The sequence below is a fragment of the Cynocephalus volans genome, chromosome 8 (assembly GCF_027409185.1).
Source record: "Cynocephalus volans isolate mCynVol1 chromosome 8, mCynVol1.pri, whole genome shotgun sequence".
Lineage (NCBI taxonomy): Eukaryota > Metazoa > Chordata > Mammalia > Dermoptera > Cynocephalidae > Cynocephalus > Cynocephalus volans.
The window spans coordinates 43,970,437-43,994,583 of NC_084467.1; the positions used below are offsets into that span (position 1 = coordinate 43,970,437).

General features: G+C 37.5%; 1 protein-coding gene across 10 annotated transcripts in view; it reads right to left on the minus strand.

The window, feature by feature from the left end:
- Positions 1-24,147, minus strand: part of TUT4 (terminal uridylyl transferase 4) — a 141,756-nt gene that overhangs the window by 104,833 nt on the left and 12,776 nt on the right. For 9 of the 10 annotated variants that reach the window (XM_063104195.1, XM_063104196.1, XM_063104197.1 and 6 more), the window contains exon 3: positions 3,926-4,739. The exons of the other annotated variant lie outside the window; for it this stretch is intronic. In XM_063104195.1, the coding sequence (XP_062960265.1) occupies positions 3,926-4,649 (724 nt within the window). In that variant the 5' untranslated portion in view covers positions 4,650-4,739. The remainder of the gene's footprint in view (positions 1-3,925; positions 4,740-24,147) is intronic. 10 annotated transcript variants of the gene reach the window in all.

A 24,147-nucleotide genomic window follows, 5' to 3' on the forward strand; every position in this document is an offset into this window, starting at 1 on the left:
CAGTGGTGATAACTATACAACACTGTAAATGTACTTAATGCCACTGAATTGTACACTTGCAAATGGTTAAGATACTAAATCATATCTACTTATCACACACACAAAAAAGTTAAACACAGAGTTACCATAAACATATCAATTCCACTCTTAGATATATACCCAGGAAAAATGAAAACGTACATCTATACAAGAACATTTACACAAATGTTCATAGCAGCATTATTCAGAATAGTTAAAAGGTGGAAACAATCCAAATATCTATCAACTGATGAAGAGATAAACAAAATGTAGTATACCCATACAATGGAATATTTTTTGGCCATAAAAATGTATTGACACATGCTATAACATGGATAAACCTTGAAAACATTATGCTAGGAGAAAAAAGCCAGACACAACAGGCCACATGTTGTACAATTCCATTTATATAAAATAGGAAAGTCTATAGAGACAGAAAATAGATTAGTGGTTGCCAGTAGACAGGAGGATGGGGTAATGAATAGTGACTGCTAATGGGTATGGAGTTTCTCTAAGGGGTGATGAAAGTGTTCAGGAACTAGATAGTGATGATGGCTACATGACTTTGTGAATATACTAAAAACCACTGAATTGTACACTTTAAAAAGGTGATTATATCTCGATAAAACTTATATAAAAAGGTAAGTAAGATTAAAAATGTGACAGATAATGATAAGGACCATAGAGAAAAAATAAACAAGAAAAAGTAATGAGTGTCAGAGGTGAAGGAGAAGATTACACATTTTAATAAGTGGCTCAATAAAAGCCTCATTAAGAAAGCAAAGGAGGCTCGTAGGTTAGCTCAGATGGTTAGAGCCCGGTGTTATAACACCAAGATGAAGGGCTCAGATCCCCATAACAGTCAGCAGCAAAAAGAAAAAAAAAAAAAGAGAGAGAGAGAGAGAAGGCAAACGAAGTTAAGAGAGCTAGCCATATGGACATCTGGGGGATGAGTGTTCCAGGCAGAGGAAAAAGCAAATGCAAAGGCCCTCAGGGGGACATCTGCCTTCACATTTGAGGAAATGCAAGAAAACCCTGTACCCGGAGCACAGAGAAAAAGGGTGAGAAGGAGATGAAGGAGGGCAGAAAGGTGGGGGAGTGTCACAGTTCATACTAGTCGCTGTAAGAATGCTAACTTTTACTCTGATCTATAGCAAGCCACTGAAACATTCTGAATAGTAGTAACATGATCTGACTCACTTTAACAAGCTCACTCTGACTGCTGTGTTGAAAACACAATGAAGGCTGATGTGAGTGAAAGTAAGGAGATGAGTTAGGGCATGTTGATCAAAAGCATGATCCTGACCACCAGCAACAGCAGCACCATTTGGGAGCTTGTTAGAAATTCAATTTCTCAGGTCCCACCTTAGACCTTCTGAATCAAAAATCTCTGGGAATGAAGCCCAGAATCTGCATTTTAATGATTCCCAGGTGACTTGTGTGCATATTAAAGTTAGAGAAGCTCAGATCAAGAACACTTTCCGTTAAAATATTCACTTGGCTCATCATTCACCTCTTTCTTTCAAGTATTTGCTCTACTGTCACGTCGGTGACCATCTAAATTTGATACATTGCCACCAGCAACAGCAACATCATTCCCTATGACCTTTCCTGTTTTATTTTTCTCATAGGATTTAAAACCTTCTAACTTACTTATAGTTTTTTTTATTTTATAACTATTTAACTTACTAATAGTTTTCTTATTGTGTTTGTTGTCTCCCTCCTCCAACAAGAATATTAACTCCATAAGGACAATGTTATCTGTTTCATTCACTGCTGCATTCCTAGTGACTAGATCAATAACTGGCACAGAGCAGACAACAACAAAAATTACTGGCAAAAGGAAAAATGGAATAAGTGCTAGGTGGGAGAGAAAGCTGGGCCTAATGGAGAACACTGAGATTAATCAAATTTCTATAAAACCTATAAAGTCCAAATAGACAATGATCTAGATATAAAGATTTTATTCTATTTATTTTACCAAGGGCAATCTAATAAGAAATAATTAATTCAAATATTATTAATTTGGATTTTTTCATATTGGAAAAAAGAAGTACTAAACAATTATGCATGAATATGACTTCAAGGGAAATATTATACATACTGAAGATAGTTCTTTAACATGTAAGAAGCACTTATTTATGAAAGATGACTGCTATACTATAAATCATATTAATTTGTTAAACCAAGTTTCTCCCAAAAGAACTTCTACTTGATCTACTAGCTTCCTGAAACTAATTCAACTTTTCTCCATGTTAACAAATAAAATGGCATTTAATTGGAATAATATAATAATAATAAATGACACTCAACCAGCATTGCATGCCTACTATGTCAGGTACTACATGAAACTCTCTACTGTATTATTTCACTTAACCTTCATAAAATGGACAGCAGCATCTCCACTTGTGTAAAAATGAGTTCACTGAGGTTTGTTTAAGAGATAAGCACCTTACGCAAGAGTACGAAATCAAGTGGGAAAGATGGGATACAAAACCCAAGCAATTTCACTCCAGGCCTGTACTCTTGACCATCTTATTCTGTCACCTCATTTATTTTGTTGCCTTTTTAAAAAAAGATCTTTAAATCAGATTTTTCACAAATTCAAGTGACCAGAACCTTAACTGATTTTAAGCACCACTATTTCCCAAATTTCAATCATTCATATACTATCATGTTTAGATTTTTGCCATATCGAAACATTACCAGTACTATTACTTACTTGATACTATCTCTAAATTGCCTTACTTTTTGTCCTAAGCTTTATCTACATACATTATGAGGTTGACATTTTTCCTTACACACATTAAGACAACTCTATCAAAATAAAAAAATTAAAAAGTATGTCCATATACCATCAACTGTGTACCACCAGAAATAAAAAGAAGGTATTTCTTAATTCTTTACCAGTGTTTCTCAGTGTGGCAAATGATTCAGAAATAGCTTCTTTTTACTTCTACATCAAGGTAAGGCTTTATTCTTCTAACCATGAAAACACCAGAAAAAAGAGATTACAAAAGAAAATTCATCAATTTAAACAAAATCAGGATTCAAGTTACCCAAAAGGCATGGACAATATTTCTAAACAATTAAACTAAACTAAAATCAGGATCCGAGAAAAAAATGAATTTTACAACAACAGTTCTCAAGTAAACTGTAACAGTGTCCTAACCAATCTCCACTTCTATGGTCTTGTTCCTGTCAAAGAATTTGCTGCACTGTGGCCAAAAGGATTTTTTTTTTTAATCACTGTATTACTTTCCTTAAAACTCCTCAATGGCTTCTCAAAATACTCATGATAAAGTCCAAACTCTGTCACAGCTTATGAGGCCTTTCATTCTCCAATTTCTGTGCCCTTTCAGCTGCATTTTTTGCTACTCTCCCCTCAACCCCCTGTTGTTCCGGTCATACTGAGTCTGAGTCTCAGTCATACTCCCAGTCTCAAAGTTTATATCATGCATTTTCTCAACCAAAAGTCTAAATCTCACAATGAAATCATGTGCTTTCTCAACTATAATTTAAAGTTTCGGGCACTGAAAAGCTTTCAGACTGAAAGCTTCCTTGAGGGCCAGGGCTGTGTTTTTTCGATTTTCCACTGTAAACATGATTGGCATATAAAAGGAACTCAATACACACACATTTGGTGAATGAATGAGCAATATGTTACAAATCATTTTTTAAAAAGCACATCCATTTCAACTCAACGAAGCCACTAAATTTATATTAGCACAGGCTTTTTACCTACCATAATAAAGGGAAAGGCTTTTTTTTTTAAATTTTAAAAGCCATATCACTAACACCCTTTTTATAATTAAAGTACTTAAAACAGGAATAATCTAAAGAACATTAATATAGGAAAATCCTTCCCAAAAAAGCTGATCTGTAGAATAATCAAATTTGTACTTACTCAAATCATCTGATATGTCTTCAGTTCCTGAAGCACTATCATCAGAATCACCAGTATTATCAGTACATGTCTGTTGCTTCTGAGATCGTGGTGAGTTTTCCAGAGCAGATTTTACCCCCTCTACAGTGTCAATAGTCACTTTGTCCACAGAAGAAAAGGAGTTTGGAATTTTTTTTCCAATCTGTTGTAATTCTGTCTGTCTCATATTTTCTTTCAATAGTATACTGGGTACCTTTTCTGCTTCTGCTGGTGAACTGGACTCCTTTTCTGATTTCATCTGAGAACTGTGTGCTTTTTCTGCTTTCACTGCTGAATTAGGTGACTTTGGTGATTTTTCTGCCTTTGCCTGTAAACTGAGTGCCTTTTCTAATTTGGCCTGTGAAATAGACGTCTTTTCAGCTTTCACTGGTGAATTAGGTAATTTTTTTGCTTTGCAATGACTTTGATCTCGAAGGACTAATCCCAAATCTTTAGAGCCTGGAACGATGGCAGCATTTACTTTACATGATTTAACTTCTGTTTTTTCTATACAAGTATCATTTTGCTTAGTTTTTTTACTACTATTCCTATTTGGAGAGCTGGTCGCAATTTCTTTTATGGATTTATCATTTCTAGTTTTCAAAGTCTGATTATTTATAACTTTAACTGCTTTGCTTCCTTCACAAATAACATTCTTCTTTGGTTCATGATTTTCATTTTTACAGGTCTTAGACTCTTCCATCATTTGAAAACCTGCTTCTTTCCAATTGTGATATTGTAAAATGGCAGATCTCCAGTAGTTTGAATTACTTCAAATCCAATTTAGGCAAGCAAACTATTGGATTTAAAAAAATTAAAAATCTGTTATTTAAAATGCAAAAACCATTTTTTTAAAAAAATAGTGAGACACAAAAAATCTTTTCAAATTTCCTCTCAAATCTGTAGAAATAATTTTAAAAAGACAAAATCAGAAAACTATATGAGTCAAAGTCCACTAAGTAAACAAATGCTCATCAAGGGAATTCTAATGTAACTATGGTAATATGGCATCAAGACAAAGACTTCTTTTTTAGAGAAGTACAAACATGTTTTACATTACTCATTAAGAATTTCAAGTAACAAAAAAATAAAATATGCAAGTGATGCACCACGATTAACATAAAAGGAAATGAAACAAAGAAAACACCAGAATTCCAATCTTTATGTGCTATAAGCAATCAGTTTACAGAATCCTAAGTAGTAAGATCTTGTCCACATAACTCTCTTACTAAGCAGTACCTATTTACACCTCTAACCTACTTCAAACAACTCTCTAAGCATGGGAAGACAATGTCAACAGACTTTCTTCACCTCTGAGATAAAAAGGAGCTTAAATGAATTCTTCTGAATTCTTTTCAAAACAATAAGAACCCATAGTTAAAAAATGACAGAAATATTCTGTATGACACTATAATGGTGGATAGATACACTTTTGTCAAAACCCAGAGAATGTACACCACAAAGAATAAACCCTAATGTAAACTTTAAGCCAAAATAACATGTCAGTGTAAGTTCATCGATCGTAACAAATGTACCACTCTGGTACAGATGTTGACAGTGGGGGAGGTTATGACTGTGTGGGAGCAAAAGGGATATATGGGGACTCTGCACTTTCTGCACAATTGTGCTGTAAGCCTAAAACTGTTCTAATAAGTAACGTCTAAAAAAAAGTGATAGCAAGAAGGAACACTAAAATCAATCAGAACCTATTTCTTTCTAAAATATAACAGGAACAACTATGTTGAAAAAGAAACATTAAATTTACCACAGAGCACAAACTATAAACAAATGAAAATACTGCACCTTGTTAAATTATTTCTATATTAGAAACACCTTGTATACTACATTTCATGGAAATCAGGAATTTTTTTTTTTTTTTTTTTTTACTATTCACCTTACCCTACAGGCCTTAAATTCAGATCTATGCCTCTAAACAAAGATTAATAATAAAAATAAAAATTAGAGTTTTTCTGCCAGCAATAGCAAACTGCATGGAATTAAAATGTAGCACCTTTGAATTTACTTGGTTAATTTACTAAATTACACATCTGGGTTGTCAAACACCTTTAATCGTATAACCAACCATACATCATATAAACACAAAAATATTACCTAAAACAAAAAAGCTCAGGACAAGTCATTCACTCCCCAACTATCTGTGTATATGCAAAAGCATATTTTCAGAAAAAAAAATTTAAAATAAATTAAGTTTACCTACATATGTCTACACTAAAACATTTTACTCAACTTGGACCTCAGATAGGAGGTGCTCACTCCCCGTGGGATCAGGTTTCAGGTCACTCCCTGGATCTCAAACCACTCCCCTAGGACTCAAGCCCTGCTTCTGAGGCCTAAGCTATGGTGGCCTGTAACTCCTGTTTTCCACACCAGCACATGGAGATTGAGACTGCAGAAGGCAGACTTGTGTAATCTCTGTGGCCAAGGATGCTCATTAAAAGGGAGTCTATCCCTTGAATGACCTCCCACTGGAGGTGCTAGAGAGCACCTAGAATTTTCTAAGTGTATTCAGTGCATGTAATAGAATTTGACCAATTCGCATGCTCTAAAAGAGACCAACTGGACATGTGCAAGTCTAGGTTACATAACTGGGAATCACCCCCTTAGGTGAATATTCATTAGCATGAATACGTTTAGATAGCCAAACTATAAAAGTCGAATCCAGGAAGAAGTGGGGGCTGTTGCTCTCTGGAGCCAGTCCACACTTCACCTTAGCAGGCTGCTGTTCATTCTCAAAACAGTCTGTCAACTGTGTATTTCTTACTTTTGCATTAAATTTGCTATGGTCACTGCTCAGTCTCTGGAGCTAGGTCTCACTTTCCCTGTGAAGTCTATATTTCTTATTCTTTACACTAAACCTGCTTTCATTTCCTACTGTGACTCTGCCTCTGAATTCTTTCTTGTGGCAGAGTCAATAACCTGGTAGAGGACAGGTTGAGGCTGGTTACCAGACCTCCCCAGATCCTCTCCTCCAGTATCAGACCTAGCTTTTACAATTCCTGTTTGTAGTATAGTTACCTACATTCTCTGCTTTGATCTCTATCCAGATTAACATTGTCTTTTATTTAAAATTTTTATTAGGTTCTTCTTTCTAAATTATTATATAAAGTAATATTTTTTAAAATGATGATGATAATTAAAATTTAAGTTAAGAGTTTCAAGATGGCGGCGGCTGCAGCGGCTGGTGCGGAGTAGCTGAGGTGGAAAAGGTGGCCACTGGGCCTCAGGCAGCCGGGAAACTTGTGGACCTTCCTCTGGCCATCTCTTAAGGGAAGACTGCTGCTGCTGGCCAGTCGTGGGGGCTCAACGCCACTTTGCCCCCGGCAGGAGAGGCTGCCTCATTTACAGGCAACAGCTTTGAAGTGTGGAGCAGGAAAAGAACTGATTCTTAGCTGCAAAAGCGAGTCTCTAAACAGAGAACACGGCGCCAGGGCTGCTGTGGATGCAGCCAGGATCCCGGAGGCTGGGGCCGCACTGAAGGCGGCCAGCTGCCCTATTCAGGATTCGAGGTTTCAGGCCGGCATTAAAGAAGATTCCTGGGAGCACCCGAGCGGCGCCGCGACTGAACAGCCCGAGGCGGCAGCGCCAAGAACACGGAAGGCAACAAACCAGAGACAGAGCGAGCGCCCGACCGGGCACAGCACTGTGAGTGATCCCTGGCACAGCTCTGTTCGGGGGGTGGATGCCCACGCGGCTCCCGCCTGCACCACCAGGCCACTCACTGCCCCGGTGCTGCCTCCATTTTCCCAGGTGCGGGCAGCTCCGCCCTGCTCGGCCATCACTGAGCCCATTTGCTTGGCCTGGCGCGGGGCTTTCCGGACCCTGCGGGCCGGCCTCCTCTCCCACTCCCTCCGCGGTTCTCTGGCTGGGCTGGGGGTGTGGGGCGTCCCGACCAGTGTTGGGAGGGCTAGGAAGTATGGGCGGGCCGACTGTCACTCCACCACACCCTGGACTCCGGCCCCGGGTAAACTTCCTGTTACTGGGAGGCAGATACCATCTCTGCGACCACCAGTTTGGAAAAAAGCCTAACGAATTTCTGGTTGGGAATAGTGTGGTAGGAGAGTTCCCAGGTCCGCTTGAACCTGCTGGAGAGCAGGCTGCAGGCGGGCACTAGACTCGGTTTATACCGGGGGGATACAAAGGTGAACAAGACCCGAGAAAGATCTACACAGTGCTACAAAGGCACCCAGAGAGACCGGTCGTCTGTGCCTAGCAGAAACCTGGTAGACTTCCTGGGCGAGGCGGTGCTGAGCAGGGTCTTGAAGGCCCAGCTGATAGACGAGGGGTGCAGAAGACACACCCCAGCCCAGCACAGTGTGCACAGAGGGGGGAGACGTGTGGCCAGGGAGGCGGAGACTCGACAGAAACCAAACACCCGGTGGGGTCGCCACTGCACGATCTAACAGCCTGGGCCAGAGCACACGGAACGGGGAGAAGTCCTGTACAGAAAGTGAAAGCTCAACAGAGATCACACACCCTGTGGTACGTGATCCACCAGCCCAGCAGAGTACAAGCTGACCAGAAAGGTGGATCCCCGGAGAAGCCCAAGACCCGAGGCAACCACACACACAAGACACTAGAGGCCAACTGAGCAGTCACGGCGGGAGCCATACCAAATTGGCAACCACAGCAACATCCTAGTTAGTCATTAGTCTCAAACCGGTGGACTGTGAAACCCCCTGCCACAATGAATAAACACCAAAAAAAAGACACCAGAAATACAAAAAATCAAGAAAGTACACCACCAAAAGTTAATAAATCTCATACTCTAGATCCTATAGAACAAGAAGCCCTTGAAATAACTGACAAGGAATTTCGAGTGATAATTCTAAGGAAACTGAATGAGATACAAGAAAACTCAGCTAGACATCATGATGAAATGAGGAAAAGTATACAGGATCTGAAAGAGGAAATATACAAGGAAATCAATGTCCTGAAAAAAAATGTAGCAGAACTTGCTGAACTGAAGAAGTTATTCAGCGAAATAAAAAACACAACGGAGAGTTTAACCAGCAGGCTTGTCGAAGTTGAAGAGAGAACCTCTGAACTTGAAGATGGGCTGTTTGAAATAACACAAGCAGACAAAAAGAAAGAAAAAAGAATCAAGGACATGGAAGAAAATCTGAGAGAGATATCAGACAACCTCAAGCGCTCAAATATCCGAGTCATGGGTATTCCAGAAGGGGAGGAAAATGGAGATTCCATTGAAAACATATTCAACAAAATAGTGGCAGAAAACTTCCCAGGTATAGGAAAAATCACAGATCTTCAGATCCAGGAAGCTCAACGATCTCCAAACGTATTCAACCCAAAAAGGCCTTCTCCAAGACATGTCATAGTCAAATTGGCAAAACTCAGAGACAAAGAGAGAATCTTAAAAGCTGCAAGAGAGAAGCGTCAAATCACCTATAAGGGAGCCCCAATCAGGTTAACATCAGACTTTTCATCACAAACCCTAAAAGCTAGAAAGGAATGGGATGATATTTTCAAAATACTAAAAGACAAAGAATGCCAGCCAAGAATACTCTACCCTGCAAGGCTATCCTTCCGAAATGAGGGGCAAATAGTATATTTCTCAGACAAACAAAAACTGCGGGAGTTCACTACCACACGACCACCCTTACAAGAAATCCTCAAGGGAGTACTGGGTTTGGTACCTGAAAAATAACTACCACTGCCATAAAAACCTAAGAAAAATCTAAACCCGCTAGTACAATAAAATGGCATTCATGAAGAGAAAACAAGCTAACAAAAACACTATCTACAACCTAAGGATCCAAGAAACAAAGAAACCAAACAGTAAATCAGAAAGCAAGGAAAAAAAGACACCTAAGACAACCAAACAACCAATAAAATGCTAGGAATAAATCAACACCTTTCAATAACAACTCTTAATGTTAAAGGCTTAAATTCCCCAATTAAAAGACACAGACTGGCTGACTGGATCAAAAAGCAGGACCCAACTATATGCTGCCTACAAGAGACCCACCTCACCCATAAAGATTCACACAGACTAAGAGTGAAAGGATGGAAAAAGATTTACCATGCAAACAGAAAAGAAAAACGAGCTGGAGTGGCTATTCTTATATCTGACAAAATAGACTTTAAACTAAAAACCATAAAAAGAGACAATGAGGGACACTACTTAATGATAAAAGGACTGATCCATCAAGAAGGCATAACAATCATAAATATGTACGCACCCAATGTTGGAGCAGCCAGATTTATAAAACAAACTCTATTAGACCTAAAGAAGGAAATAGACACTAATACCATAATAGCAGAGGACCTGAACACTCCACTGTCAATATTAGACAGATCATCTAGGCAAAGAATCAGTAGAGAAACACAAGATCTAAACAAGACTCTAGACCAATTGGAATTGGCAGATATCTACAGAACATTCCACCCAACAACCTCAGAATATTCATTCTTCTCATCAGCACATGGATCATTCTCCAGGACAGATCACCTATTAGGTCACAAATCAAGTCTCAATAAATTCAAAAAAACTGGAATTATCCCATGTATCTTCTCAGACCACAATGGATTAAAACTAGAAATTAACAACAAACAAAACTCTGGAAACTATACAAACACATGGAAATTAAACAGCATTCTACTTAATGACATATGGGTCCAAGAAGAAATCAAGCAGGAAATCAAAAAGTTTATTGAAACTAATGAAAACAATGATACATCATACCAAAACCTGTGGGATACTGCAAAAGCAGTATTGAGGGGAAAATTTATTGCATTAAATGCTCACTTCAGAAGAATAGAAAGATGGCAAGTGAACAACCTAACACTTCACCTTAAAGAACTAGAAAAACAAGAACAATCCAATCCTAAAGTTAGCAGACAGAAAGAAATCATTAAGATCAGAGCAGAACTGAATGAAATTGAAAACCAAAAAACAATTCAAAAGATCAACGAATCAAAAAGTTGGTTTTTCGAAAAGATAAATAAAATTGACAAACCATTAGCATGGCTAACCAAAAAAAGAAGAGAGAAGACTCAAATAACAAAAATTAGAAATGAAAAAGGCGATATTACAACTGATTCATCTGAAATACAAGGAATCATTCGAGACTACTATAAACAACTATACGCCAACAAATTTGAAAATCTGGAGGAAATGGATAAATTTCTGGACACACACAAGCTCCCAAAACTGAACCGTGAAGACGTAGAAAATTTGAACAGACCAATAACAAACAAAGGAGATTGAAGCTGTTATCAGAAGGCTCCCAACAAAGAAAAGCCCAGGACCAGATGGATTCACAGCAGAATTTTACCAAACACTCAAAGAGGAATTGACACCGATTCTTTACAAACTATTCCAAAAGATTGAAACGGACGCAAATCTCGCAAACTCATTCTATGAAGCAAACATCATCCTGATACCAAAACCAGGTAAAGATATAACCAAAAAAGAAAACTACAGGCCGATATCCTTGATGAATATAGATGCAAAAATCCTCACTAAAATACTAGCAAACAGAATACAGCAACACATATGAAAAATTATTCATCACGATCAAGTGGGATTCATCCCAGGGATGCAAGGTTGGTTCAACATACGCAAATCAATAAATGTGATACACCATATTAATAAATTCAAACACAAGGACCATATGATCATCTCTATAGATGCTGAAAAAGCATTTGATAAAGTTCAGCACTCATTCATGACAAAGACCCTCTATAAGTTAGGTATAGAGGGAAAGTATCTCAACATAATTAAAGCCATATATGCCAAACCCACAGCCAATATCATCCTGAATGGGGAAAAGCTGAAAGCTTTTCCTTTAAGAACAGGAATTAGACAAGGATGCCCACTCTCAACACTCCTATTCAACATAGTGTTGGAAGTACTAGCCAGAGCAATCAGAGAAGAGAAGGCAATAAAGGGCATCCAGATTGGAAAAGATGAAGTCAAACTGTCCCTGTTTGCAGATGACATGATCCTATATATCGAACAGCCTAAAACCTCTACAAAAAAACTCTTGGAATTGATCAATGATTTCAGCACAGTAGCAGGATACAAAATCAACACACAAAAATCAGTAGCATTTCTTTTCTCCAATAGTGAACATGCAGAAGGAGAAATCAAGAAAGCCTGCCCATTTACAATAGCCACCAAAAAAATAAAATACTTAGGAATTGAGTTAACCAAGGAGGTGAAAAATCTCTATAATGAGAACTACAAACCACTGCTGAGAGAAATTAGAGAGGATACAAGAAGATGGAAAGATATTCCATGCTCTTGGACTGGAAGAATCAACATAGTGAAAATGTCCATACTACCCAAAGTGATATACATATTCAATGCAATCCCCATCAAAATTCCAAAGACATTTTTCTCAGAAATGGAAAAAACTATTCAGACATTTATATGGAACAATGAAAGACCACGAATAGCCAAAGCAATGCTCAGCAAAAAAAATAAAGCTGGAGGCATAACACTACCTGACTTTAAGCTATACTACAAAGCTATAATAACCAAAACAGTATGGTACTGGCATAAAAACAGACACACTGACCAATGGAATAGAATAGAGAATCCAGAAATCAACCCACACACTTACTGCCATCTGATCTTTGACAAAGGCACCAAGCCTATTCACTGGGGAAGGGACTGCCTCTTCAGCAAGTGGTGCTGGGATAACTGGATATCGATATGCAGGAAAATGAAACTAGATCCATACCTCTCACCGTATACTAAAATCAACTCAAAATGGATTAAGGATTTAAATATACACCCTGAGACAATAAAACTTCTTAAAGAAAACATAGGAGAAACACTTCAGGAAATAGGACTGGGCACAGACTTCATGAATACGACCCCAAAAGCACGGGCAACCAAAGGGAAAATAAACAAATGGGATTATATCAAACTAAAAAGCATCTGCACAGCAAAAGAAACAATTAAAAGAGTTAAAAGACAACCAACAGAGTGGGAGAAAATATTTGCAAAATATACATCTGACAAAGGATTAATATCCAGAATATATAAGGAACTCAAACAACTTTACAAGAAGAAAACAAGCAACCCAATTAAAAAATGGGCAAAAGAGCTAAGTAGGCATTTCTCTAAGGAAGATATCAAAATGGCCAACAGACATATGAAAAAATGCTCAACATCACTCAGCATCCGGGAAATGCAAATCAAAACCACATTGAGATACCATCTAACCCCAGTTAGGATGGCTAAAATCCAAAAGACTATGAACGATAAATGCTGGCGAGGCTGCGGAGAAAAAGGAACTCTCATACATTGTTGGTGGGACTGCAAAATGGTGCAGCCTCTATGGAAAATGGTATGGAGGTTCCTTAAACAATTGCAAATAGATCTACCATACGACCCAGCCATCCCACTGTTGGGAATATACCCAGAGGAATGGAAATCATCAAGTCGAAGGTATACCTGCTCCCCAATGTTCATCGCAGCACTCTTTACAATAGCCAAGAGTTGGAACCAGCCCAAATGCCCATCATCAGATGAGTGGATACGGAAAATGTGGTACATGTACACAATGGAATACTACTCAGGTATAAAAACGAATGAAATACTGCCATTTGCAACAACATGGATGGACCTTGAGAGAATTATATTAAGTGAAACAAGTCAGGCACAGAAAGAGAAATACCACATGTTCTCACTTATTGGAGGGAGCTAAAAATTAATATATAAATTCACACACACACATACACACACACACACACACACACACACACACACAAACCGGGGGGGGGGGGAGAAGATATAACAACCACAATTATTTGAAGTTGATACAACAAGCAAACAGAAAGGACATTGTTGGGGGGGAGGGGGGGAGGGAGAAGGGAGGGAGGTTTTGGTGATGGGGAGCAATAATCAGCTACAATGTATATCGACAAAATAAAATTTAAAAAAAAAAATAAATAAAAAATAAAATTTAAGTCAAAACCATACTAGATTTTCACCATTAATTTCTTTTTTGACTAACAGTTTCCAGTAAAAGCTGTAGCAACTTAGAAATGTAAAAAAATCCTTTTGCTCCTAGTTTTTAAATATTTGAATTTTTTTAATTGATACATTTTGCTTTTATTATTCTTTTTGTTTTGTTTTTATTACTCTTAAAAAGGTGTTTTACATACCTGTCAAAAGAGTTGTCAAAATATATTACTATTCCTATATTCTTTCAGAAACTGCTGCAGATTCCTTATTTTAAAAATAAAAAATGGGCTCTATTTCTAAAATATTGGTTTTACCTTATCTAGCAACCAAAATATTTTTAAATTTTCTAATGCAATTCTACTATAATGATTCTTTAATAATTTTGTAGATGTTCTCTTACATAAACAATAAAGACTTGATATACACCAATCCACACTTTCATTTATAAAAATTTTAGACACACTATTTATTCTTCCACTCAAAAAAAAAAAAAGAACTCTATAAATCGAATTTTATATATAAATAAAAGCTACAAAGATTTTTTAAAAATCAGTGTACCTACTACAGATAAGTGCTAGCAGGGCGTTCAAGACTCAGAAAATTGCCAGTTGTCCCAAAAGTGAATACCTTGTTTCATACTACTAAAAGTACATTTAAATTGTTAATAAAAATGTGTTATGAAAAAGCAAACTTTACTTATTTTCTAATCTTCCCCATCTTTTCTTATAAGAGTAACAAATGGCTTATTGTCTCAAAAAACAACATAGCAATTTTATAGCAATATTGCTATTTTCAACTTTTTCTTTGAAGCTATAATGAGTACAAAATTTTCCCAGAAAAGTTATAATTCCTAGAAATGAAGTTCTCTCTGAGTAGAAGGTTTTGGAAATAAGGTTCACTGCTTCCTAGTGCATGCTCATATTAAAATTGTTTAACCAAATAAAAATGTCAGCCCTACTTTCCAGTTCTTGGTTACATTTTTAGAATGTGGTAAATGACTATTAGAGGAGATTCTAATCTTAAATAACCAATTGTATCTTTACTAATTATCAAGAAAATGCAAAGAATTTTAATGAATTTCTTTTTAAAGTTTGAATATACTTATAGAAGAATAAACAACAGAATTTAGAATGTATTCCATTTCATTTTTAAATAAATCAAGACATCAGTCCATTTCTACTTCTAGTTCTAATATCTCCCATCTTGCTTGAATCCTTACAATGCCTAGCACAATACTAGATACTCAGTAGACATTCATAATCCCTAGCAATTAAAAGACTATCTACTCCAGACTGATGTCTCCACAGCTCTCCTTTCCTGATGCAAATTTTAGCAAGAAGTGGAATTGTTTCAAGAGAAGTTTTTAATGCTTTTCTATAACTTTCCATTGTTCAATTAGCTAATTGGCCTACAAGTTCTGGGGCCTCAGACAAAATGGATTGTTTGGATATATTAGCTTAGAAAGTTTACCTGAAATAACTGTTGCATAATTAATGGAGAAGTTAATCACAGCAATAGTTACCACTCAAGTAACCTTTCCATGGGACAAATAGGAAACTATTTTAAGGCACAATTACAGCAAGCTATCAGAAGCTTCCGCTGCTTTAAAAAAAAAAAAAAAAAAAAATCTACATAATGAACCAATTTCAGCTAAGGCCTCCAAATCACTGAGGCCCACCAGCAACTGACCCTGAACAAGAAGACACTGAACCTCAGTGAGTCACAGATTTCTAAACTATAAAATTAGTGGCTGAACCAGCTGTCTTTAGAGTCTACTCCAACTAAGAAAATGTTATAATTTGATACAAATCTTAGAGTTTATATTGGTTCCAATAATTTTACAAGTTATAGAAAATTACCAGGGATCTGTCAGGCTCCATAAAGAAAATGCATTTATCCTCTCCTACAGGAAAAAAACTTGCTAAGCAAAAAGGGGTCTAGACTGAATTACTATACACAGTAAAGTGTTATTTAAAAGAATTATATATGATGAATATATTTTAAAACAGTTTAAAAGTCATTAAAATGCTTAACAATTATATAATCTGGCATATGCAATTGGTTATCTTTAGCACGGAAATACTAGCAGTAATAAACCAAGTTTAAAATATTGAAGAAAGTAGTTGTCAAATGTTAGCATTCACTAGGATCACCTGGAGAGCTCCACCCCCAAAGCTTCTGATTCAACAGGGGTGCGACAGGGCCTGAGAATGTGCATTTCTAACAAGTTTCCAGGTGACGCTGATATGGTCGGACTAAGGTCCCACTTAAAGAACTACTGCTCTAAGAAGTGAGTGGTCTTGAAAGTAGAAGAGAGGGGAAACCATGCTCTTCTGTACAATCTTACATGCAATGAAGAATTTGATTCATGTCAGTTTCCCCACTAGATTGTAAACTCCATGAGGTAAGAAATCATTTCTGATCAGTAGTCAGACACATCATCCATTGTGCCACTGGCCCACTCCTAAGAAACCGTTTCTGATTTTGCCTACCATTACATCTTCAGTGCCTACCACAGTGCCTAGTAAAAACTAGGCACTCAATAAATTTGTTAAATGGACTAATAAAAAATTAGTTTGAATAATTTTTAATTGTTCATACTTAAAAATATAAGAAATCCAAAAGATGTTTAATTGCATCATACTCATACTTTATGTTGTCTACAATGTAACCAGAAAATGTCTCTTTCATAATAAAGCCTTCCACAATCTACCACTGACTCTCCTACCCAGGGTGGGCTCAGATAAGTATGCCTCTTCTTAGGAATCTTATCTTTCTCATAGCACTTAGCTCTAAAAACTATTTATATGATTACTTCCTATTTGCACTACAGAAATTTTTTTTCAAATCTGCTTTTTATAAAGCAAATACATTGGGCTTCCGGTCAAGATGGTGGAATAGGCAGTCCCCCAGCATCACTCTCTCCCATGAATCAACCAATTTCAACTATGAAAAAGCAATGATAGCCAAGCTGGAGCAGCTAGAGCTCAGGGAATTGGAAAAATACAAAATTAATTCTTTCAGTAAATTGTTTTGCCTTTAGAACAGAACCTGCTTATTGTATCAGCTTTACTGATAATCAACTGCTCTACTCCCACTTTTGTAAACATGCTTGCTTATTGCAATAACTGCTGTGTTGGCTACATGAATGCTGAGAAAACAAAACTTAAAAGAGCCCAGAAGTGTCCACCTATATAAGCCCTGTGAGACCTAAACTAGGCTAAGATTTTGAAGCGCTAGCTCATCTGGGCCCTCTAGCAAAATAAAATACCTGACTCTCCAACCTTCTGAGTGCCGACTGCTTCTCTGTCAAAGTCTCTTCCGTAACAAGGGGAAGAGAAGGAGTGACCTATGGAGTTCATGAAGGCAGCAGAAGCCACGATGAGAGAAAGAATCGATCCCACCATTTTGAATCCTGGCCGCTTCATGGCTGGACCTGGTTAGTGCAAGGAGCAAGAGGTGGCAAAAGCCACTGCTGTGCCCTTCCTATGAAATTGCTTGGAGGCAGCAGGGGAGAAGAGGGCCTCGGTGACCCTCAGGCCAGCAAGACCACTAACAGGGTTCCCATGGACCCACATAGGAGTGAGGAGCCACAACAACTGACAAAAGGAGCCCCTCAGAGACTGGTGAGTCATCCCAAGGAACTGGTGCCTGGCACATCCCATGGGAAGTGTTTGGAGTGCAGGAGGTGGGGGAGATGGGCCAACCGGGGGAACACTGGGGCACAGCAAGGACAGCTGATCTGCCCCCCCAATAAGCACAGGCCCACTCAGTGGAGACTGGAATACAGAACTGCAGGGGGTGCAGTTTGCTGAAAAGACTCAGGCCCATACCAGATTTTCTACACAACCCAGGTACAGCAGACCTCATGAGACCTGGGAATACCTAAAAGTCAACCATTAAAACCTGAGCTGCACAAAAAGCCTTCCCCAGAGAATCAGCAGCAAAGTAGCAATTTAGCTCAACCACGGGGCTCAAGTGCTGGTCCCCACAGGAAGGTCCCCCATTTTAGAAGTAACCAAAGGACAACAGATTAGTTTCAGTGCAGAGTTTAAGTGGTGGGAACAGTGAATAATCCAACACAGAACTGAAAAAAAAACAAATACCCACAGAGAAGAGACAAAGTTTGATATTAACTAGTAACAGTCTCACTTCATCAAAGAACACCTATAAAACCTAGAAAGACCGGAAGCCCCCGGAGCCCCCAAATTTGGGGGGGAGGGCCAAGGGCCTCACCCATGTCCCCCGACACCCATAACCAGCCAGTGATGACCACCATGCCACTGCAGAAAGTGCACCAGGCTCCCAAGCTGGGGCAGTGGGGGGCCAAGGGCTTTGGCCACACCCTACCAACATCTGCAACCAGCCCAGCAATGACCACCAAACCTCCACTGGAAGCCCCCTGGTCTCCTGAGCCAAGGTGGTGAGGGGCCAAAGGCTTCAGCCACACCCCCTGACATCTGCATTCAGCCCAGCAATGACCAAGCTACCACTGGAAGCCCTTGGTCTCCCCTGCAGGAATGAGGGGAAGGTGCCATGGGCCTCAACCATGACCCCCCTTTCTTCCTTCTCCACCCTATTTCTTTCCCCCTTCCCCTCTCCCCATGCCACCCAACTGCTCTTCAACAACATCTTAGAATGTAAATACAAATGGAGCTGGGGACCAACTCCTCCTCCTGCAACCAGGCACACTGCCTCTGCCACAGAGCCCACCCAGGGTCCTTAGGCATGAAGGCAGGGATGACTCCTCCTCCTGCAAAAAGGCAAGGACCACGCCAAAAACTCCACTTCCGTGTGGGTGGCCCACCGCATCCACCACAATAGCCACAACTGCCATGCAGATGGCCCGCCAGCCACTTGAGTGCATTGACACAAGGAGAATCACCAGTAGAGACCAAAGAAAAGAAGATGATGTCTCTCTCCACAAAGCTCATTCCAGAGTGACAGAAGAAACATCTACTCTACGATAATAGTGGGGGACCTGAATACACCTCTCTCAGCACTGGACAGATCATCCAGGCAACAAATCAACAAAGTAACCGTTACTCTTTCAGGAGAGAAGAAATCTAGAGTTATCAGAGGTGGGAGGGGGGAAGAAGAGGTGGATGGGGAGAGATTGGATAAGAGGCATAAAGATTAAGTACTATTTGTAATAATATATATGCTAATAATATTGATTTGTTCAACATAAAGAATAAAAAAAATTTTTAAGTACAACAAACACATTTACACATTTCAAAAAGTCAATGGAACTATAAGGCAAAACAGTACTTTCCTACCAACTCCCAATTTCTCTCCTCAGAAGCAACTACTTTCAACTTTTACAGTTGTTTCTTCCTGGATTTATCTCCACATTTCCAAATAACATCCTTAAGATGATACTTCTTGTTCTGTTTTAGATATTATCCACTGACTTCCTACTATGGAAGATGTGGATTTGGCGTCTCAAAAACATTCCCCCTGGAAAAAGACAGAGAAATGTACACGTAAGTACTTCCCCACCTTCCCCTATCCTCCCAGGATGATTTTAATATGATATGCCAATATTATTCACAGCTGAGCCAAGTATTTTACTATAGCACAGTCTGCTAGATGTCCATCAAAATTCAACTTCTTTTTCCTGAGCACACGAATAAACTACATTTCCCAACTTTCTCTGCAATTAAATGTTGTCTCATCACCAACTTCTTACTTCCTCACACTCTCCCTTCTCATTGGATAAAATTCTCAACCATACAGCTTCAATTATTCAACCAACAATTATGTTCTTCTAATCCAGACCAATGAGTCTCAAACTTTTGTGCAAAGGAATCAACTAGTTCCTAGATGCAGATTATGACTCAGTAGATTGGGGGGGTGGGGCCTGACATTTTGCATTTGTAACAAGCCCAGGTGATGTCCACACTGTTAACAACATGATCAATGGAACTTGGGACCCTGAATAGTCATGCAGACCAACCTACTCATCTAGATCTAGTGATTACTTACACAACAACTATTATATAAGAAAGGAATAAAACTCTTTGTTTTCAAACTACTATATTACTGGATCTAGCCCTTTGAGTTAAGCAATACATATACTATAATCACATTTCCATTTTGGTATACCTTTCAGTTTTACCTGAAATTAATCATTACCTTTTTCTTACTTTTTAAAATATACCTATGAATAATTCATTGACAGAACAATAAATATTCTCTAAATATGTTCAAACACATCCAATAATGTGTCTTTTTTTTTTTTTTTTTTTTTCTTTTTTTGCTCTCTCCTTGAACTTCCCTTCTTGGGAGCTTTCTGGTCACTACTCAACTTCCACCACAGTTGTCACCTTGAGACTTCCTTAAACTATCATCCTACTAATTCCCTTCCCCTCTCTCATTGTTGACTCTTCTGTTTTCCTCTTCCATGATTTACTCCGTTTTTTGGTTAAGCACATTCTCCAGTAGCTTTCTAAGAATAGAAACATGAAAGATATTGACGAAAACAGTTATGCCCCATTTCTGATATTTCATTCTATAGAGACAGACATCCATTATCATAACATTACTGATCTCTTTCCACTCCTCTCATTCATTCCTTTCCTAAGAAGATGGGATAAACTTATTTCAGTGAGTTTGGAAAAATAACCTAGGCAAAACTTAGCCTGTTCCCCTCTCCTTCCTCTTTGGATCCTGCTGTCCACAGGGAAGAAAATTCCATTACACTCCTTCACACTCTATCATTTACAGATGTAAGCCTCACATTGAGCCTGTGGTTGTTCAGCTCTGCCTGTGCTTCAGGGGTAAGTCTGCCTATTACTGGCATTCAGTATTAGTAAACCACTTGAAAGTAAAAGCCCCATTCTCCAATTTGAAACTTATCAAAAATAAAAATGATATTCTGGTCTCCATATACTTCCTTTTTCTCACCCAATTTGTTTAGAGTTCAGGAAGGAAAAGAGAGTGCTATTTGTTGGACCCCCTTAAACTTCAATACGAGGAAAATTTTATAAGACTTTACATATCTAAAATGTCTTTATTCTATATGCACACTTTGTTCAGATAGGTATAAAAGTCTAATTTAGATGTCATTCACTCAAAGTCTTATGGTTCCTTTTCAATAATTTTTAGTTTCTAGGGCTATTACTAAGAAGACTATGCCAATCTTATTCTTTACTTTTTATAAGAACTGTTTTATTCTCTACAGAAACTTTCAGGATATTCTTTTTGACCCCATATTCTGAAGTTTCCTAGTGACAAGCCTTGATGTAGTTATTTTTTTCTTTCATTTAAAAGTTGGCTCTTTTAATCTGTAACTCATATCTTTCACTTCTGGAAATTTTTTCTTGTATTCTATCTTCTATAATATTCTCCTTTTCATCTTCTCTGTTCTCTTTCTATAGCTCCTATTAATTGGACTTTGGGCCTATTAAATTAATCCTCCAAATTTCTTATCTTTTCTCTCCATTTTTCCATCTCTCTTTTTGTTCTCCTTCCATGGTGATTTCCTCAACTTTATCATCCAAACTTTCTATCACATTTTTACTTCTAAGAACTCCTACTCTTTAATTATTCCTTCTTTGCAGCACTCTGACTTTGTTTCATGGTTACAATCTCTTACTTCTAAGAATACTAACAGTTTTTCTGAAACTTTTTTCTGCTCCCTGTATTTCTCATTCACTGCATTCCTTATTTGTTTATTTTGTTCTCTACCAAGCATACCAACATATGTGTAATAGGAGTTAAGAAAGAAAAAGGGAAAAAGTGCAGAAAAAATATTTGAAGAAATAATAGCCAGAAACTTTCCAAAGCTGATGAAAGACACAAATATATACATCCAAAAAGCTCAATGAAGTCCAAGCAGAATAAACTCAAAGAAATCCATACTGAGACACATTATAGTCAAATTGTCAAAACCCAAAGACAAAGAAAGAATTTCAAAAGAAGCAAGAAAGTTTAATTCTTCAAGCACAGGGCCGAGCCCGTGGCGCACTGTGGAGAGTGCGGCGCTGGGAGCGCGATGCTCCCGCCGCGGGTTCGGATCCTATATAGGACTGGCCGGTGCACTCACTGGCTGAGTGCCAGTCACGAAAAAGACAAAAAAAAAAAAAAAAATTCTTCAAGCACAAAGTTTAACAGCTGATTTCTCCTAAGAAACCATGGAGGTGAGAAGGCAATGGCATGACATTCGTAAAGTCCTGAAAAAAAAAAAAACTGTCAACTAAGAATTTTCTAGCCAGCAAAACTACCCTTCAAGAATAAAGGAAATTACATTTCCATATAAACAAAAGCTGGGAAACTTCTTTTCCTGTCCTACAAGAAATGCTGAAAGACGTTCTCAAGGCAGAAATGAAAGGATACTTAGGAACTCAAATCCACAGAAGAAATAACACTAGTGAAGATAAACATAAGTAAACATAAAAGCCAGTAGTATTGTACTTTTGGTTTGTAACTCTTGGGTGTTTTCCTTTCACATAATTTAAAAGACAAGTGCATAAAAACAATTATAAACTCACGTTAATGGGCACATTATAAAGATATAATCCATGACAATAAAAATATAAAGGGGGAGGAACAGAGATGTGTAGAAACACAGTGTTTCCATATTATTGAAACTAAGTTGGCATTACTCAAACAAGGTTGTTATAAATTTAAGATGTTAATTATATTGTTATCCCCAAGGCAATCACTAAGAAAATAACTTTAAAAAAAATACACAAAAAAGAAGGAAACTGAAATAGTACTCTACAAAAAAAAAATCAACTAAATACATAAAAAGACAGTGACAGAGGAACTGAGAAACAAAACGTATATAAGACATATAGAAAAGAAATAGTTAATGTCAGAAATAAATCCTTCCTTACCAGTAACTACTTTAAATGTAAATGAATTAAACTGTTCACTTAAAGGCAGAGATTGGCCAACTGGATAAAAAAACACATGATACATCTATTATCTATCTAAAAGATTCACTTTAGATACAAATAGGCAAAGAGAATCAAAGTAAAACAAAAACGGAAAAAGATATTCTATGCATATAGTAACAAAGACAGAGCTTGCGTGGCTACATTATTGTCATGCAAAATACACTTTAAGTCAAAAAAGATTATAAAAAACAAATAAGGACATTATATATTGATAAATGGTTCACTCCAGCAAAGGTATATTACAATTTTAAACATATGCACTAACAATAGAGCCCCCAAAATATAGGAAGCAACAATTAACAGAATTGTAAACAGTTTTACAATCAAAGTTGGAGACTTCATTACCCCATTTTCAATAACATATAGACCAACCACAACAGAAGATCAATAAGGATATAGAGGACTTGAACAATACTATAAACCAATTAGCCCTAATAGATATATACAGAAAACTCTACCCAACATCAGCACATCTACCCAATACATTCTATCAATGACAGGCATGTAGCATGAAAGGCAAATAAATGCTCTTGTTTTGGTCACTGAAAGGAGAAAAAGAAAAAAGAACATAAATGACCAAGGAATCCTATAATATCTTTTCTTACTCACATTACTTCTCTGAATTAACCAAAAACTTATGCTAAAATGATGACATAGAAGGAAAGGGAAAGACAGTTTCACAGTTCCTTTCCCTTTCAGTCCTTCTTTACTCATCAGCAAGTCAAAGAAAGTGTTGGCAGAATGAGCAAGTATTAAGAAGTAACAGAACAGCTGAATAAGTTTTATGCAGCATTTTCACTGTTCTGGTAAGAATGAAATGTACATGCAAGTACAAGCTATGAAATGCCAGCAAGAGTTAAGTGCTCTTATATTTGCATTTTAAAATGGCATTGCAAAATATAAATATGAACAAAATTCATGCTTAATAATTTAAAATTTTTAATTGTTCTTTATTTAAAAAATAAAAAGCAAATTTTAAAAAAATCATGACAAGTTGAGAGAAAGAATGCAGAAGAAAGTAAAAAGCTTTATATTTTAGTACCTTTAACAACACTTTCCTCCTGATTTTTAACAAGGGGCCTTGCATTTTCATTTTGCATTGGGACCTGCAAATTATGTACCTGGGGCTACATTTTTGAAGGTAAACAAATATAAATCTGGAATGAATTTTAACAAAATTATTGATCAACATTCAAACATAAGGTGCTTGGTTAAAAATTGGGGATACAAAAACAAATAAGGTATTCATATCTAAAAGAAGAGACAGTGATAAGAAGAAATAATGACAATGTAATGTGACACATGCTATGAAAACCCAGAGCAAAGAGCCTAAGAAA